The sequence below is a fragment of the Rhipicephalus sanguineus genome, chromosome 2, assembly GCF_013339695.2.
Source record: "Rhipicephalus sanguineus isolate Rsan-2018 chromosome 2, BIME_Rsan_1.4, whole genome shotgun sequence".
Lineage (NCBI taxonomy): Eukaryota > Metazoa > Arthropoda > Arachnida > Ixodida > Ixodidae > Rhipicephalus > Rhipicephalus sanguineus.
The window spans coordinates 92,544,883-92,562,187 of NC_051177.1; the positions used below are offsets into that span (position 1 = coordinate 92,544,883).

At 47.5% G+C, this 17,305-nt stretch overlaps 1 protein-coding gene across 1 annotated transcript in view; it reads left to right on the forward strand.

The window, feature by feature from the left end:
* The first annotated feature begins 6,452 nt into the window (after window positions 1–6,452).
* LOC119381746 (trichohyalin-like) overlaps window positions 6,453–17,305 on the forward strand; it is a 59,552-nt gene continuing 48,699 nt past the window's right edge. The window contains 6 exon segments of the mRNA XM_049412884.1: window positions 6,453–7,698; window positions 7,700–8,383; window positions 10,953–11,321; window positions 14,768–15,010; window positions 15,490–15,732; window positions 16,730–17,036. Of these exon segments, the coding sequence (XP_049268841.1) occupies window positions 6,763–7,698; window positions 7,700–8,383; window positions 10,953–11,321; window positions 14,768–15,010; window positions 15,490–15,732; window positions 16,730–17,036 (2,782 nt within the window). The 5' untranslated portion in view covers window positions 6,453–6,762.

Sequence of the window (17,305 nt, forward strand, 5' to 3'; positions counted from 1 at the left end):
GATAGGAGTTCAAAATTCAGATGAGCACTCAGGCTTACTTTAAAACCAAATTAAAATATCTTAAAGGCAACGCTCGTCACTCATAATCGGTCAGAAGTGCCCCCGCATGCAGGACTATCAAACAACACAAGCATCTCGAGTTTCCAAATTCGGTGTCAGGGGTCCTTTAAGCAAGAAACATTGGCGTTCAAGCACAGAGCATTTGTGGGCGTTCTTCAAGTGTTCAAAGGTTTTCCACGGTTGGTTGCAGCGTAAAAAGGGCGCTGCCGCCCCGTGCCCGCCCTCCCCCATTAGCCCTAGTCACTCCTTATTCTACTTCTGAAGAGGCGACCATGAACACCTTTATGACCTCTTTCACTGTAGCTGTATATTTCTCTCTCCCCCCTTCTCCCCTCTCCATGCGACAGCTTTAGATGGATTTCCACTAGCATGCAAAAGTACACGCATCTTTAAAACAACGGTTCGGAAGAAAAGAAAACGCGACATTACAATTGAGTGTTGTTTGAATAATATTGAAGAAGAGTACAGTACATACATACAAAGAACTTTATTAGAGTACTAAGGTATTATTAGAGTCCTGAGGGACAAGATTATAAGTTGCCAAGAGATCTCCTCAGTCAAGTCTGTACAAGGAACAATTATTTATTTTGACATTATTGATAGCGTTGTGTTGGCGATATAGACACAATCAGAATGCGCGCGTGTCCACTCCTGACACGCGGCCGTCCTCTTGGAGGCAATGCACGTGGTTAAGGATTCTTGTCATCCGTTTACGTTTTTGACAGCCATCTCATGGATGGCGTGTATGCAGTGCCTGTCTTGCGTAAGGATAACAGAAGCTGAATTAAGATTGGAAAAGGGGAAAGGGGGCGTCTGACACCCCCCCTCCCCTCTCTGGCACCCCGACTTCCCAATATCTTGCTATTTCGAGTACTGGGGAGGCTGAACTGAAGCTCCTCCTGAAAAGAGGAATGCGCGAGCGCGTTCCCTGTACATTGCGGCACGACAGACACACATCCGGCTGGCTTCTGTAGACTCGCTTGTTTTAATGCGTCAACTTGCAAAAATCGTCCATTTCGTTAATCGGAAGCCTGCGGCGTGTGCGCAGTCGCGAGTTGGAGCTGGATCGAAATGTCGACGGCAATGAAGTAAAATGTGACAGGGCCCCTCATGTATTCGCCTGAGACGGCTCGCAGACGATGGTCGTCTTCTCCTTCATCATCTTTTCCTTCTTAGTCAATTATATCGACCTCCCACCCTAACGAGGTTTGGCACTGCCTTCGGGATCGGAGACACTGCAAGCTTTGTGCACCTCACGCGGTTTTGCAGTGCATCCGGGATCGGACACCTTTGATCAAGCGACGATGTCATGTGATGACGTCACAAATTTCGGCTATCTGTGACGTCATGATTACGTTATCATGTGATTATTGTTTGCATCACTCGCTCTGATGCCGCCGCCACCGACGGTCACTTTTCGCGTTTGATGAGGCATCTAAGGCTTTCGACTTTATTAAACATGAATTAAAATGAAACGTAAATTAAAATATTCCGACGAGACACCTGGTGCATTTCACAACTAATGTTTGCCATAGATCTCGTCTCGTGTAGACACCATCCAGGCCTACATCTCTGACTGGCGGTGCTGTTCCGCAGCTCTTGTATAGTATGCAGTTGCTCGAACCCGCTAGTACGCCATCCGCCGTCGTAATGCTAACGTATTTCTATGAACCGCTAAATCGACGCTGCCCTTTTCCTATCCCTTCAAATATCTCTATCTCATCTCGCCCCCCTTAGTCAATACTCCCATATGGAGCCTGTAAGGTATTGTGAATAAATAAATTGCACCGTAGCTTATAATACCATAAAGGGGCAATATAAGCTCGAGATCGACCCATTTAATGCCCGCATAAAATCGCCCAGGGTTTCCTCAATTTCCTTTGTTATAAGTGGGAATCCGGCTATCGACAGCCTCGTACGCACGATGAATGTGAAATGTTCCTTAAACGTTATCGTGCCTTCCAGGAGACTGCAAGACGTGCGTGCCATAAGCGGAGACCATGGGGGGGGGGGGGGGGGGGGGGGGGCTGGGAGGCTCGGGCCCCACCCCGGACGGCTTAATGGAAAGCAGAGACCCTTCCCCAGCAGCTAGGATATTTTTTAAGGCCTTGGCTTGGGTCCCCGTCCATTGACAAGGGATTGTTGGCCGTTTTGCGCTGTTTATGCCCGTTTCTTTTTCCTTTCATGCAGGCTTTTCAAATTTGGATCATGGACTAGTGACAAGGGAAACATTCAGTGGAAAATGCCCCTCAAAGAGATTTGTATGTGCAGAATGTGTTGCCCTTATGAATAACTGAGGCGTTCTGCTTCAGGTATGACAAGCTAAAAGAAGTCTGAAACCGCGTAACAATTGGTTTTCAGAAAAAAATTCGGCAGATCCCAAGCCTTGTGGGAATCGGCTTCATGCGAAGCAGGCAGCAGTAGTCCTATCCTGCATTTTTTTGGCCTTGAGCCAAGCGTTACGAGGTGCATCGACGTGTTTTTTGTAAATGGAGGAGTTGTGTGCACATCCCGGGCTTACCAGGCACGCCGACTAGGCTGACGTTTAAATGGTAACTTATCGTCTGACGTAGTCTCGGCACTCACGTTAGAGCGCAAACACCTGTGTTATGGAAACGAGGTGCGTGCGACGGTGCAATGATGTGAATATTATACGTAACTTTCGTTAGCGTATACTCTTCCGGGGTCGAGCAACGCTTATATATAGCTTGCTGAATCATATAAATACAAATGTAATGTTGATTGGAGTGCTATAAAAGCGGAGCCAACAATGGAACCACGTTTGACGTTAACTCGACATGATGCATGTATCACAGGAATACATATGTAGTGTTTATTGCTTTATTATAAAATTTGCTAGCGAGCACTGCAACCGCAATTAAGTTGCACCGCTGCACAGGGTCTCTCTCCTAAGCAGTTTCGAGACCTGCCGTGGCTCTGTGGTAGAATAGTTGACTGCCACGCAGAATGCTTGGGTTTGACTCCTGCTGGAATCTTAATTTTAAATGCGAAGCATTTCTTAGCGAACATCTGGCACTTCGAGCGTTTCTGTCTAGGTATGTATCTATCTAGCCGCCTACGTCTGGGTACTCTCATGATCGCCTCCTTAACTTGGAGCAGACCAAAATTGGCGTGGGAGGGTAAGAGGGTTTGACGAATATGACTGTTGGGTCATGACATGAATAACGTGAAAATTGTGTCGTGTACGTCGTCAAACCCTTTCCTCCTGACACGTGGGGCACATACCCGTTTGCGACGGGCCGCGGTGTACGGGTATGCGCCACAGGTGATTGACAGTTTATATCTACCCTGGAACGGCGAGAACAGGATTGGTAATTTAAATGCGAGAGCGTTAAGAAAAGGCGACATCGGCAGCGTTGACCCGATGAATAGAAAGAATAAAAATTAGGATCCCAGCAGGAATTGAACTCAAACATTCCGGGTGGCAATCAGGTATTCTACCACAGAGCCACGCCAGGTCTATAAACTGGTTTGGAAAAACAACCTATGCACGCGTAATGTCGGTGCAACGCCAATTGTGGTTGTGGTGCTAGCTATCTAATTTTACAAGAAAGCAATAAACACTACTTATGTACTCCTACGATACAGGCGTCATATGAGATTAACGTTGGTGGTTCCAGTGTTGGCTCCACTTTTATAGCAGTCTAATAAACATTACATTTGTATTCCTATAATTCAGCAAGCTATACTGACCATTGCTCGACCTCGGAGGAATACATTAATGAAAGTTACGTATGATATTCACATGACTGCTCCATAAAGTGCACTTAGTTTCGATGTTACTGACGTGTGTACTCTAACGTGAGCGCTCATGTTACATCGCACCATAAGGTACCCTATAAACGCTGGTGTTGTCGACGTACCTGGTGAGACCACGATGTGTACAAACTACTGAACTTACAAAAACACGTCGATCCACCTCGTAACGCTTTGCTCAAAGCCATAGAATACAGCATTGAAGTACTCGCTGACTGCTTCGCATGAAACCTATTCCCACAACGCGTGGGATCTGCCGAATTTTTTTATTCTTTCTTTCGTCTGGTCAACGCTGCCGGTGTCGGTTTTTCTTAATGCTCTCACATTTAAATTACCAATCTTTTTTCTTGCCGTTCCTGGGTAGATATAAACTGTCAATTCCTTGTGGCGCATACCCGTAGGGCATGCCCGTAGGGTTTAACGACGTAGGCGACAGGACTTTCACGTTATTCATGTCATGACCAGACAGTCACATTCGTCAAATCCTTTTACCCTCTCACCTCTCATGCCACTTTTGGTCTACACCAAGTTAAGGAGGCGATGACGAGAGCACCCAGACGTAGGCGGCTAGATAGATAGATAGATAGATAGATAGATAGATAGATAGATAGATAGATAGATAGATAGATAGATAGATAGATAGATAGATAGATAGATAGATAGATAGATAGATAGATAGATAGATAGATAGATAGATAGATAGATAGATAGATAGATAGATAGATAGATAGATAGATAGATAGATAGATAGATAGATAGATAGATAGATAGATAGATAGATAGATAGATAGATAGATAGATAGATAGATAGATAGATAGATAGATAGATAGATAGATAGATAGATAGATAGATAGATAGATAGATAGATAGAAACGCTCAAAGTGCTTACACTAATAAATGCTTCGCATTTGAAACAAAAATACTACTGAGAATAGAAAGCATCCCCGACACAGTCAGTCATTGAATGCTTTCGCACACACTTGCTCGCCAATAAAAAAAATGTAATTTCTTGGTTGTCTACAAATGGGTACCCTTCGACATGCCTGCCTATAGAAGTACCGAGAAAAGAAGATGGTACGCATTTTTGATTTATCAATGACAGGTTTCACTACCAGTTTGTTGTTCGAAGAGCAACTCAAATGCACCAACACCAAATTCGCACAAGGTGTAATGGTAGCAAATGGTATTTGCTACCATCGGAGAAATATTTTTGGCCATCTTAAATTGAATTCACTAGCATAATTAAAGAATTCCAAAACAAGCATTAGCCCACTACTCCTGTCTGGTGCATGTTTGAACAATGTAAGTAAAGCATGACAATAAAAAAAACGCCAGGCCTGCGCTGAAACCGCAGCACCAAGTGGTATGAGGTGGATCGACGTCTTTGTGTAAAGTAAAAAATAACTCTGGCGTCTCCCACCAGAGATATTCATATATATACACACACACATATATATATATATATATATATATTATACTAATATATATATATATATATATATATATAATATATATATATATTATATATATATATATATATTATATATTATATATATATATATATATATGGAGAGAGGACTGGAAGAATAAAACTTTCCGCCTAGGGTGCATGCCAGCGATGAAGGCAGTGTATGGAGTATGTGTCTGCAGAGCAGTGCAATCCGAACTTTGCTCATGCAGAGACGAGACGCTTGCACATATCCCAGACAGGGTCGGGCATACAAAGGAAATATGTTTCGCGTGGCGGACGCTGCGAGTGGAGGGGAAACGTAGGAGAGGAAGCTGGGCTTTCACGTCAACGTTTGCTCTGCCTAATGGCTGGCAAAAGAAATTTTAACAAGCAAGGAGTAAATAAACATGAAGAGGGGTCCCCTCTCGAATTGAAACTGTTGGTTAATAAATGAGTATTTGTCGTACTCTTTAAGACAACACCTCCATTGTGCCAATATTCAATATATACGCTAAATCTTAACTATACCGCTCATAGTCATAGAGACCTACAAGGTATCGCTATGAGGGATATGCATATACTATTTGCCTTGGGTAAGAAAATTGTGAACCCAACCGGAAGTTTTTTCTGGTTAACCTCCCTGCCTTCTCCTTTTCTGTTTGCTTCCTTCATTCGGAAATTTTTCGTCCTGACCCACGGTTACGTACAATTAGAATTTTATTCTTACGCAAACGCTTACAGTCGCTCATATTGAAATGAACCCTCGCAAAGAGGACCACGCAGCAGCAACACCTCTTTCGAGACACAAAGCGTTGGCCGCGATACATCGGCGACTCTGCTTCATGTAAAGGTGGTTGGGCTTTATACCTCTCGTCTCAGATACTTCCTCCCAAATACCGCTATTCGCGCATCCGCAGATTACGTCACACATTTGATCACCGCCGATGCGTGAAGCCAGGGGAGTCAGCGGCTGGATTCCATCGCGCCAATTCTATGACGCGGCGCCGCTCCGCATTGTGGGCCAACCGAAGGCACGAGAGACAAGTGGGGAGTACCTGGCCTGCCTGGCCGAGGCATGCACCGGCGTTTAGAGGGCGCTGCGTGCGCTTTAGTGCGTGCTTGCCGCCATTCAGCAAGGCAGCAGGACGGCCGGTCGGGAACTGATGCGGCACTGGGGCTGCCACCGCAGCGGCATGTCTCGAATCCAAAAATACCTCGCCGCCTCGGTCGGTCCCAGGGCTGGTATTTATGGATCCCTTCTGCAAAGGCTTACTGCGCCCACAGAGCGCCGGTCTGCCTCGCTTTTCTCCGCGTGCTGCATGCACGCAAAATGCGGCTGGCCTCCCATTCGCTGCACAGGCGGCATGCTCCGGTCCTCGGCAATGGGCTTCGTCGCTTTGTTGCAGCTACGAGCACGTGATTATCATCGATCGTCGTCGGCCGTATTATGATGTGAACGTGACGCGGCAGAACAATGAGTGCCGGGGAGTGCCCCGGATTCGTGCCCCACTTCGCCAAGGCCTCGAGGTGCAAGCGCTGCTTCCGCGATGTCTCCGAGCATGGCAAGCCAACCGCGGCGGCCCCCGCAACTGCCGCCAAAACTACGACGAACGAACGTCAGCCGGATAAGTATCCCGGGCAGAGTCGTAGGGACAGCTATCCAAGCCCCCAAAATACACGTGTTGCTGCCGGCTCGTCGCCTTCGCCGAGGAGTCGCGCGCCAGCGGCTGGACAGCCGAAGGCCGCTAAGCCGTCCACAGCGGCAGCCGCAGGAAACGCCGCGCAAGAGGAAGAGGCCAAGGCTGTCGTGAGGCGTAGGCGAACCGTGGATGACAGTGAGGAGGCCCAGGAAGAAGTCACCAGCGTCAAGCTCAGGAGACGCCGTCCGCTCTCCGCCGAGATCAGCGAAGAGACGGCAACAAACGGTAGCCCTCGGAACTCCGCCGATTCGTCGCGGCTGCAAGTGAACAAAAGCGACTCCGAATCTCAGGGCAGCGACACGGAAACGCAGCAGCAGCAGAAGCGGCGGCCTTCTGCGTACGGCGCGAAAGAGCGCAGGCGAAGCCAGCGCATCAAGATCGTGGAGGCGCAGGAAGTGGAGAAGGGCCCGTCTCCCTCCTTGCCCACGGACTCCGCAACGGTCGCGTCGCCGTCGGCGGACGTGGAGTTCATCCTGAAGGTGAAGACCACCGCCAGTCAGCAAAAAGAGGAACGCGATGGCGACGACGACGACGACGACGACGGGAGTGTGGCTCTCACGGAAACGACCGAAACCACGGACACTACGCTGGCCTACTACGACAGCTACGAGGATATGGAGAACACCGTGGCCAAACTCAAGAGCCAACTCGCGGCGGCCGAGGACAAGGTCCAGAGGCTCGAGAAGGAGAAGGTCGACATGCAGAAGAGGACGGTCGGAGGTGACCGATGCCGACAAGAAGGCGCTCGATAAGACGGCCTCCGAGATACTGAAGCTGAGGTCTAAGATAAACGAGCTCGAAACTGTCAACGAAGAGCTCAAAGACGACAACAAGTGTCTCAAGCTGGAGGTGAAGGAACTTCAGCAGGAAGTGGACAAGAGGGACTTGGAGGAGAACGCGAAGAAAGAAGCGGAAGCGTTGAAAGTGAAACTTCAGCAGGCCGAGACGCTGTGCGAAGAGCTGATGGAAGAGAACGAGGAGATCAAGAAAGAGGTGCAGGACCTCGAAGAGCAGCTCGAAGAACTACAGGATTCGTACCGCGAAGACCAACAGAGCGAATATCAGGACCTGAAGAAGGAACTCGAATCGACGTCGAAGAACTGCCGCGTGCTTCAGTTCAAGTTGCGCAAAGCAGAGAGGCGCTGCGAACAGTTGGAACTCGAGAAGGGACAGCTGGACGACAAGGTGTCGGAGCTCCAGAAGACGGCACAAATCGAAGTCGACAAGACGAGGATGAAAGTGCTCGAAGACGAGCTCCACGTGGCAAACGAACTCTCCGTTAAGCTCGCCACGGAACTGGAAGTGCTCAAGGATGCGAAAACTAAGCTCGAGATGGACAATGCCACTCTCAAGAAACAGTTGAGCAGTGGTGTGAAGGGCGTTACTGTGAGCCAAGTAAGTGTCCCTTTGTAGTGTTCCCTTACAATGCCTTATTCCCTGCGTTGTTCTCAGACGCAGATGAGGCAGTCGCATTTTTTTGGACAATAACCTGGGCACGCTTTCGTGCCAGCGAACACGCGCTGGCGCTTGAAACCCTGCCAAGGAACTTGGGTCTAGCATTAAAACAGAGCAACGGGTGTCTTCTGCGAGAGCTTGATGAATAGGTTGCGCATTAAGCCTAGCAGGTGTGTTGCAGACAGAGTCGCTTAAAACGCAACAATAATAATAACCTGCAACGTCCACACATTGCGGCACTCCCCGTGTCATATAAACAAAAGGGCGCCCGAGGCAAACGAGCTGGCACTGTCTAAAGCCAGAGGGCAGATGCAGCAGTCTTGCGAAACGTGGTTCTGTGGCGCATGCGAATTTTTAGTTGTTTGCGGTGCTTAAGTTTGATAAAACAATGAAGATAAACCTCACGCGGCTATTTTAAATTTAAAAAAAGGAAAAAAAGCCAGCTTTTCTGAAAGATGTTGTCTTTCACTATATATAACTACAATGCTTTGTCTTCTAGTGACTATAGTCTTCAACCATGGTAGCAGATTGAGCTTAAGCATTGAGATATTTCTACTAAAAGTATCAAGTGTTAGTTAGTCCCGAGTACATGTCTCAATGTACGAGTATAGACTCAATAAAGTCAAGTTTGGTGCATATGCATTATAATACGTGAAGATGTCGCGATTAATTGATGAAGTCTCGTTGAAATGAGTTTGTAAGCAAAGACGACAACTTTGCTCCGCCAAAGGAACATGGAGAGGCAAGCACGTGTAGTCCCGACTCCATGCACGATTACTTCGTGCACAGCAACAACCACCCTGCGTACTAAGCGCTGAATTTGCTTCTTCCCGAAATACACGCGTCCCGGCTCGGTCCTACTGACACATCTACACAACACGCCCAGTTGTTTGGAGCGAAAGATACCTTGTCAACTCCAACCTAATCTTGAAATTCTTTGCTAAGCCTATTTAAGCCGGAAATTTATATACGGTTTTACTTGTGATGTCACGTGAAAGAACAATTTCAATAGAATGCTTTAAGACACAGTGTGTGCCGTTGTACCCAGTTTCAAGGTTACTTTATTTATTCGTACCCAACTTTATTATTCCTACCCAACTTTTCCTTTTCGCCGGAACATTCTAAGAGCGGTCACGTGACCACATAATCTTTTTGAACGAAAATACTGTTCTAAAATCGCTCTCACACAGTTGCCTTCTAGCTCAATTTTTTCAATAGAATCGCTGGTGGTCGAATTTTGAGCTGGGACGTTTCACTCGGAATGACCCTATATCGTAGTCGGGCCTTATGCACATCGCCTGGCTTCGGCTGTCGTTGCATGCCTCAGCCGTGCCCTAAATAAGCGAATGACTGTGCGCGTAACACTGGCCGTTTCAAGGTATCCTAGAGTGCCTACTGCAAGTTCAGTTAAGTGCCCACTACTAAGGAATAATTATTCCTGTTGCGAATCAGCGAAGGGCCCACTAATTAAACGCCCGTAAGGCAACACGCGAACCTACGCAGCTGTTCACCTTGTTTATGGTTTTGCTGATGATGATGATTAAATAGGTCTGAGCGCTTTGTAATGGATGGTCCTTTAAAACACCCACTCGTAGCGCAATTCACATGCTTTGATGTCTGGCGCGACTATACGCTTCTGCCACGCAATATTACATGCGTTAAGGAAACTCCTCCCACTACATGAATTTCATGTAGCGGTAGAAACCTGCTTGCCACGCAAATTTCTGGGTTCGATTCTCACTCGGACCCGAAAATTTTTATTTATTTATTTTGTCTGCATCTTTCTCGATTTTTCGGTCATGGACAAGATGATGATTTTTCGCTCACAACCAACGACGTCGTCACCGACGCCGACACCGGAATTTCTGCGAAACGAGCTCTTTAACGCTGTCGCGTTAAAAGCTTGCAAGCGACGGCCATCCGAAGCTGGCGCAGGTGCCCACTGAAGGCAAAGAAAAATAATTATGAGCTTCTGCGCGCCATAACCACGATTCGAGTATTGGAGAGTTCCTACTTGTAAACTCGACTTACTGCGCAACCAGCAGGAAAGAAGGGAGACAGGAAAGAGCGCAGCGCTCTTTGCGCGCTCTTTCCTGCGCTCTTTCCTGCGCTCTTTCCTGCGCTCTTTCCTGTCTCCCTTCTTCTTTCCTGCTGGTTGCGCAGTAAGTCGCGTTTACAAGTATGAACCAACTAGTCTGCAAAGAAGTTTTGGAGAGTTCCGCAATAATTTCGACGTGCTGGTGTTTAATTCCTACCTAACATCTATGCACACGGACACTTTTGCATTTCACCCCCCATCGAAATGCCGCAGCCGCGGCCTCGAATCTAAGCGCCCTCGTGCTTAGTTGCGCAGTGCCATAGCAGCTAAGCTAAGTCACCACGATGGATTCGAGTAGCAAAAAAGTTTAGAGGCCGAACTCCAAGGGTTAGACACTTCCTCAAGCCGCTACATTGCGAACCATTGCGAACCTGCCATTCCTTCATCTATCCGCGCGTTCATTTCATGCAGGCTTCGAAAAGCAAGGAGGCCGTGATGGGCAAGGACTACGAGACGATGTGCAAGGACCTGTACGACTCGATGGAGCGCGAGACCGACCTCCGGGAGCAGCTGCGGTTTGCCGAGGAGGAGAACAAGACGATTCGACGCAAGCTGAACAACATCGAGCAGGAGAACGAGACGCTGATGCTGCAGATCCGCAAGCTGAGCGGCAAGCGCGACAGCCTGCCGGAGAACAGCGACAGCGACGAGGAGGTGTCGCTGGAGGAACTGCGCATGCAGTTCGAGCTGCAGGAACAGGAGACGAGCGTGTTGCGACGCAAAGTCGAGGAGAAGGAGCAGCAGATCGAGGGCCTCGAAAAGGAGGTCAAGTACCTTCAGGTGAGTAGTGGGAGGCTTCTGCGAAAGTACGGTTTGAGAGGGAGGAGGAGGCGGGTGGATGGAGGTGAAGAAGAGATGCTATTTCTGTAGTCCCAAGGGGACTTGGGAGATGAGAGGGAAGCCCTTTCTGACCCGGCACTTTTGTTGCTTAAGCCGGTACCTTTGTTTCGTAGTAGCAGGTGGTTGTTTATTGGATGAAATATTTGCAAACAAAAAAAAGGGGGGGGAGGTATAGGAGGAAGGGGAGAAGAACGTAATGATGGTCACCGTAACCGCTTAGCTCGAGTAGCTGGCACCTGAACGGCGGACATCACATTTTGAGGGAGGAGTAAAGGTTAGGGAGAAAGGGAGAGGATATAGGGAGACTTACATATGTGCAAGAGATGAGCGTAATGGCTATTTACATATGAAAGCATAAGGACGTGATGCATGATAGTGTGGTTTGTCTGCAAGGCATAGCCGAGAATAGGCGTAACGGGAGAAAGAGAGGAAAATGAAGGTTGCAGGTTGAGGCGGTGTCAACCATTAATCTAGGCAAGATACGGGGCTGGATGTAATTGTGTTCATTGCACATACTTGCGCAGAATTGTTTGGACGAGATGCGTATTAAGTTGTGTTCATGCGAAAGAAGGAAATTCCTTATTGTGGAATTAATGAGTGTGTGTGTGTGTGTGTGTGGTGGAGGGGGCAGTGTGTTAGGCACGCGATTGCGCAACAGCGGGAAAAACAGTGCTTATGAAACCTTCGGCAAATTCAGTGATTAAATTCACTGAATTGGGCACTCGGACACTTCGTGTACTTTGGCACCGGTGAAGACAACGGAAGGCTGTCCGAGTGATAACGGCCTTACGATAATGGAACAAAACGCAAGCCACCTCTGCTCATTTCTCTGTTTTGTTTCTCTTTCTTTTTCCTTTCTTTATTGCGGCTGCTCAAAAATATATTGAGACGCATGTCAGCTAGCTTATTCGACTTGACAAAGCACTGCAGCACTTTGGTCACGTCACTGTTAAATATGAAACCGAGATTGAAAAGGGGTGACCGTGCTGTCATAAGGCGCCTCATTTCTAAGTAGTTAAAAATATCACAGCGACGACAGATTTTTGTTCAGGGGCTTGTTCTTACGGTGTACCGTTATTACTAAAATGACACGTTGCTGCTACTAGCCAAGAGTAGGAGGGATGAAATGAAACATTTTGGAACTCATATTTCGTTTTTTGATCGTCATTTCGAACAATGAAGTTCCGGCCACTGGTCTGGTGAACTTGTTTTTAATTATGCATACTGTGATAAGCTTTAAAACAGTTACCCTGCATTGAATTCAACTAAGCGAAGCGTCGATGAGATCCCATTGTTACACAGAATGAATGGCAACGCAAATGGTCTTTATGCGTCATCAGGCAACGAAAGTCTGCGCCGTGAGGCCTTCGTAGTGCGTGCGTATAGATCGATGAGTCGGGTGCAGCGCGTAGGGCTTCCACGTTACTAAATGGATGGAAGCACGCTATAGATTACGGGCGAGAGAGTTTTCTTATATAGGGCTTGCCCGGTGAGTCATAGGTAAGACCACGTGCCTGAAAACCAATCCCAACGGGACAGGTGCATGGGAAAATTGTTTCGTGTTGGAGTACCGCGTACATATAGCAGATGAAAGGTGTCGTGTTGATAAAGAAGTCGTCATAACGAGAGCTGAGATTTACGGTATTCGTTATTGACATTGAGGGTCTGCCAAGAGGCCGTTTGGTAAATAAGATAAACTCCTTTTCTTAATCCGCAAAGTAATGCTATTAACTCATGGTGTTAAGATACAAATTAAGTGAGAAAAAACATTGTGCCACATACGTAAGGGAACCAACTGTCACGACGTCTCTTCGGGACATCTAAATAAAAAAAGCCTCTTAAACTCTCTACGCTCGCCATCTACTCCTGGTGTTAGGCGTTGTTGGAGAAAATCTGTGTATTATACAGCAATAACTGTCACCATTACAGTCTTACAAAGTAGTGTCCACAGGTACTTACTACATGGGCAGAACCAAATTAAGTGCTCCGCACCGCCTACCTCGCTTCATTTTTATTCAGCAATATACGTCACCACGCTCTTGAATTCTGAGTGGTATTCTTGTTCTGTCATGGTATCACTTCAAACAGTGTTGCTCTTATGTCTGCCGCTGTGACTCAACGCATACTGCACTCACCTAAGCATATATCATAACTTGTTGCCCGTCTCTGCTGTATTGATTGCATTACGGGGAGCTGTGGATGCAAACAAAATGCCACGTGCGGAAATCTAGGGACACTTGTACAGGCTGCTGACGGCAAAATTTATTCCTCAACTTTCTTTTACGACCTCCCTCCTAGCTTATAATTACCCGAAGGACTTCACACTCACTCAGTTTATACATCAAAGCGCCGCATTTGTATACTGCGATTGAAGCTATTGAACGCGGCGCCACACTGGCCCCTTAGTAAGCTTTAAGGAAAAACGCAGTGAATCGCGACCTTTCTGCCAACGCCTCGGTCATGGCACGCGTATTCATCAATGCCTTACGAAAACTGAAGCCCCCTTTGCCGACAGCGTGTTCCTTTGTCTCATCTACACTCCTTGATCTTACACATTCCACTTTCCATCGGTCTGCCTCGGGTCTTCTTAGTGGCGCGATCAACAAGGGATATAACATCTTCGACTGGTCGTTTTCGAGTGCTCTGCAAGCGCTGCAAAAAGTATGTAAAATAGCAACTAACTATTGCTACTAACATTATCAGATCAAAACATGATCAGGAAGGAGAAACATGACTTGCATACCTGTTTATTCTCGTCGGAAAATGTTTAAAGCTGTTGAATTCAACAGTTTCAAACACAGTCAGAGCGCTGTCAAACGACCAATCGAAGATGCTAATACTCTTGTTTCTCTTCGAAGCACTTCCGGTCGAACACTTACTTCCGGTTTTTCGAATGTTCAGAAAATGTGCTTTAATAAATGTATTCTGGTTCAAGTTAAGAGTTATATTAGATACACATGATATCGGGGCATAAGTTTACTTACGATAAGGGCCAATTAAGTGTCAGGATAATTAATGAAGACTCATTCAATGAGTTCATTTAAACAGCAGACGATTCTCTTGCGGGCAGCTGGGTTTGTTGAGGCACCTGGCGGAGCAGGTCTCAACCACGAGCTTCTTTCTACGTGGGTTCCGAGATCCACTTTGGCAGTGCGACAAGACACGGCCGCTGGACGGAAACGCACGCATGCGCTTCCATCCAGTGGCCGTACCCAAGGAATACACCAGAGAACACGAACGTCGACGTACGAGTGCCACTAGCAACACCTAAGTTAAGAATTAGGGCCGCCTTCAATGTTTAACGAGCTGGCGATTCTCGTGATGGCATACGATCTGTGTTATAGACAAGCAAATGGGTAACGCAGTGGCCTCGTGTGTTTCTGCAGGAGAAGCTCGTAAGCCAACCGTTCGCGAAGGTGGAGCTGCCGGCACCTCCGAAGAACGAGGCGGATGTGGACGTGTACCACCGACAAAAGGCCAAGCTCCTCGAGTACGAGGCTCGTGAGCTGCGTCAGAAGCTCATCGAGAAAGAGCGAGAGAACGAGCGGCTTCAAACGGAGATCGAGGTGCACCGGCGGAAGGCCTCCAAGGTCATCGTGCGCAGCAGGTCCCTGGACAGCGAACTTCAGGTGCGGCCTGCTCCGGTATTTCGTTTTTATGTCTTCTCTTGCTTTCAGATCCACGTCTCACAGTAAGAGTGGTTTGCTTTTCTGTTTTTTTTTATGTATTGGTAGTTCAGTAATACAGCTCAACATGTCTTTCTTAATGTTTAATCTTGTTAAACCACCAGTCTCAGACTCTCAGCATACTCGTTCTAAGCTTCAGCTAACTTTCGGCTAAGAACGGGGTGAACTTTCCATCGCTTGTTCGAATACCAATTAGCCCGGTACTGCACCTTGCTTCAATGTCTTTTCGCACCTCACTTGGTTGGTACGTTGTAAGGGTGCAGGAGTAATGTGCACTGAAGGCGGGACAATAACATGAGAATAAACAAAACACTGACTCTTCATATGTCCTTGTTTTTGCTGCGCCATTACGGTTGATAGCCACGTCATTACGTGGCGATCAACTGACAAGCCCACATCGCCACCACCTTCGACATTTTCAGGTGGACCTGAAGCGGCAGTTGCAGCTGGTGGAGCAGGAGGCCAACATCCTTCGACAGAAGGCGCAGGACCTGGAGACCGAGAACGACAAACTCATGGCCGAAAACAAGCGCTGTCAGCTGCGACTCAGCAGGAAGCCACCACCCGGCCCGCAAGAACTGCTCCAGCTGGACAACATGGAGCTCAAGGAGAAGCTCGCCGACTCTGAGCGCAAGCTCAAAGTGCTCAAGGAAGAACTGGAGAAGGTGGGAACAAACAGTGTCGTCTTAGCATATATTGATGATGCTCGGGGCCCGTATTCACAAAAACGTCTTACACTGGAATTGTTCTTGAGGGTATATTTCAGCCAGTCGTGATACGATCCACCATATTGAAGGGAGGAATAATGGCAAAGAGAACGTTCTAGCTAAAATATTCAGCATTTCGCCGCAGGTGTTCTTGCTTTCGAGATGGTAGGGGTGTGCGAACATACGGAAATAAATTTAGAGTACATATCAGCGCAAACGACAAGAGAGACAGAAGAGAGGACACTGAGCTTAATCATGTTGTACCAACACGCCCAATCCTACAGTCTTCTAAGCGTTGTATTAGTTTCGTCCCTCGAATAGAATAGAATCTATTCGTAAAATAAATGTTATCGGAATGCTTACAAATATATCTTTAAAATATTTGGAAACATCAGCCGCACTTACGTAAACGCATAAATTGTGCAAAAGTACGATAGTTTACACGTCTGCGGGCACACTGCCATAAAATACAGGAACCCACGTAATTCAACCGGCTGCGTCGCTCGGGGAGCCAACTTTACCGGTTATAATACGATCACTTGCGCAGATCTGAAGACTACCGTGCATGCTGAGAATCTTGAAGATAAAAAAAAGATAAAAAAAATACGCAGACACAGAAAGGCAAGATAACTGTAAGAACCCTGGTCTTCAACTGCGCTCTTACTGTTCTTTTGCCTTTCTGTGCCTGACTATTTTCCCTTTATTCTCGGAACTGCGTCAAAATTCAGTGTTCCAAGTAGCTGAGCTAACTGCTTTAAGCACGATAGACATTTTCACTCAGCGACCCTGACATAACGGTACGCCCTCGTGACCCTCGTGGGATGTAGCATGTTTGAAGAACTGCTCATCTGAGTTCCGTTCCATTGAACTGTGCTTTATACCTGGTAGATCTTTCTTTCGCTCAAGCAACGTTCAAACCGGTTTTAATGCCTCTTGTGTTTCTCGTTTCTCGTAGGTCGCCGCGGGGGCAGCGCCGTCAGCCGTGGTGATCCAGGAGTACGCGCCCAAGAAGGAGAAACCTAGTGACATCGAGAATGACCTGATCGCCGGCCTCAAGAAGAAGATTCGCGCCAAGGAGGAAGAGACGTCGGCGCTGCAGACCAAGATCGTCCAGCTGGAAGTGGAGAACAGTCGCGTGAACCGCGAGTTCAAGAAGCTCAAGGACGCGCTCAACTACAAGAAGAGGGCGCCACGAGCCGTCCGGGAGACGGCCACCAGGGGAGAGCTGAAGGACATCATCAGGGACCTGGAGGACGAGATCAGTGAGCATCGGATGATTTTCTATATCGCAGCACACTGCGCAAGCCGCACGCGCGCGCATGAGATTAAGAGAGAGCTGGGAATGCGTTATTGAAATGCTGGAGGCATTAGCCTGGCTATTCGCCGGACATGCTACTCCAGGTTCTGGGCGATGAATATGTTGTGTGCACTGATAAGCACGTAACAGCAAATACAGCCACATACATACGCATAGACTACACTATTTATAAAGTTTCGTTAGGGCTCGTGGCCCGCAAGAACGTCAACAGAG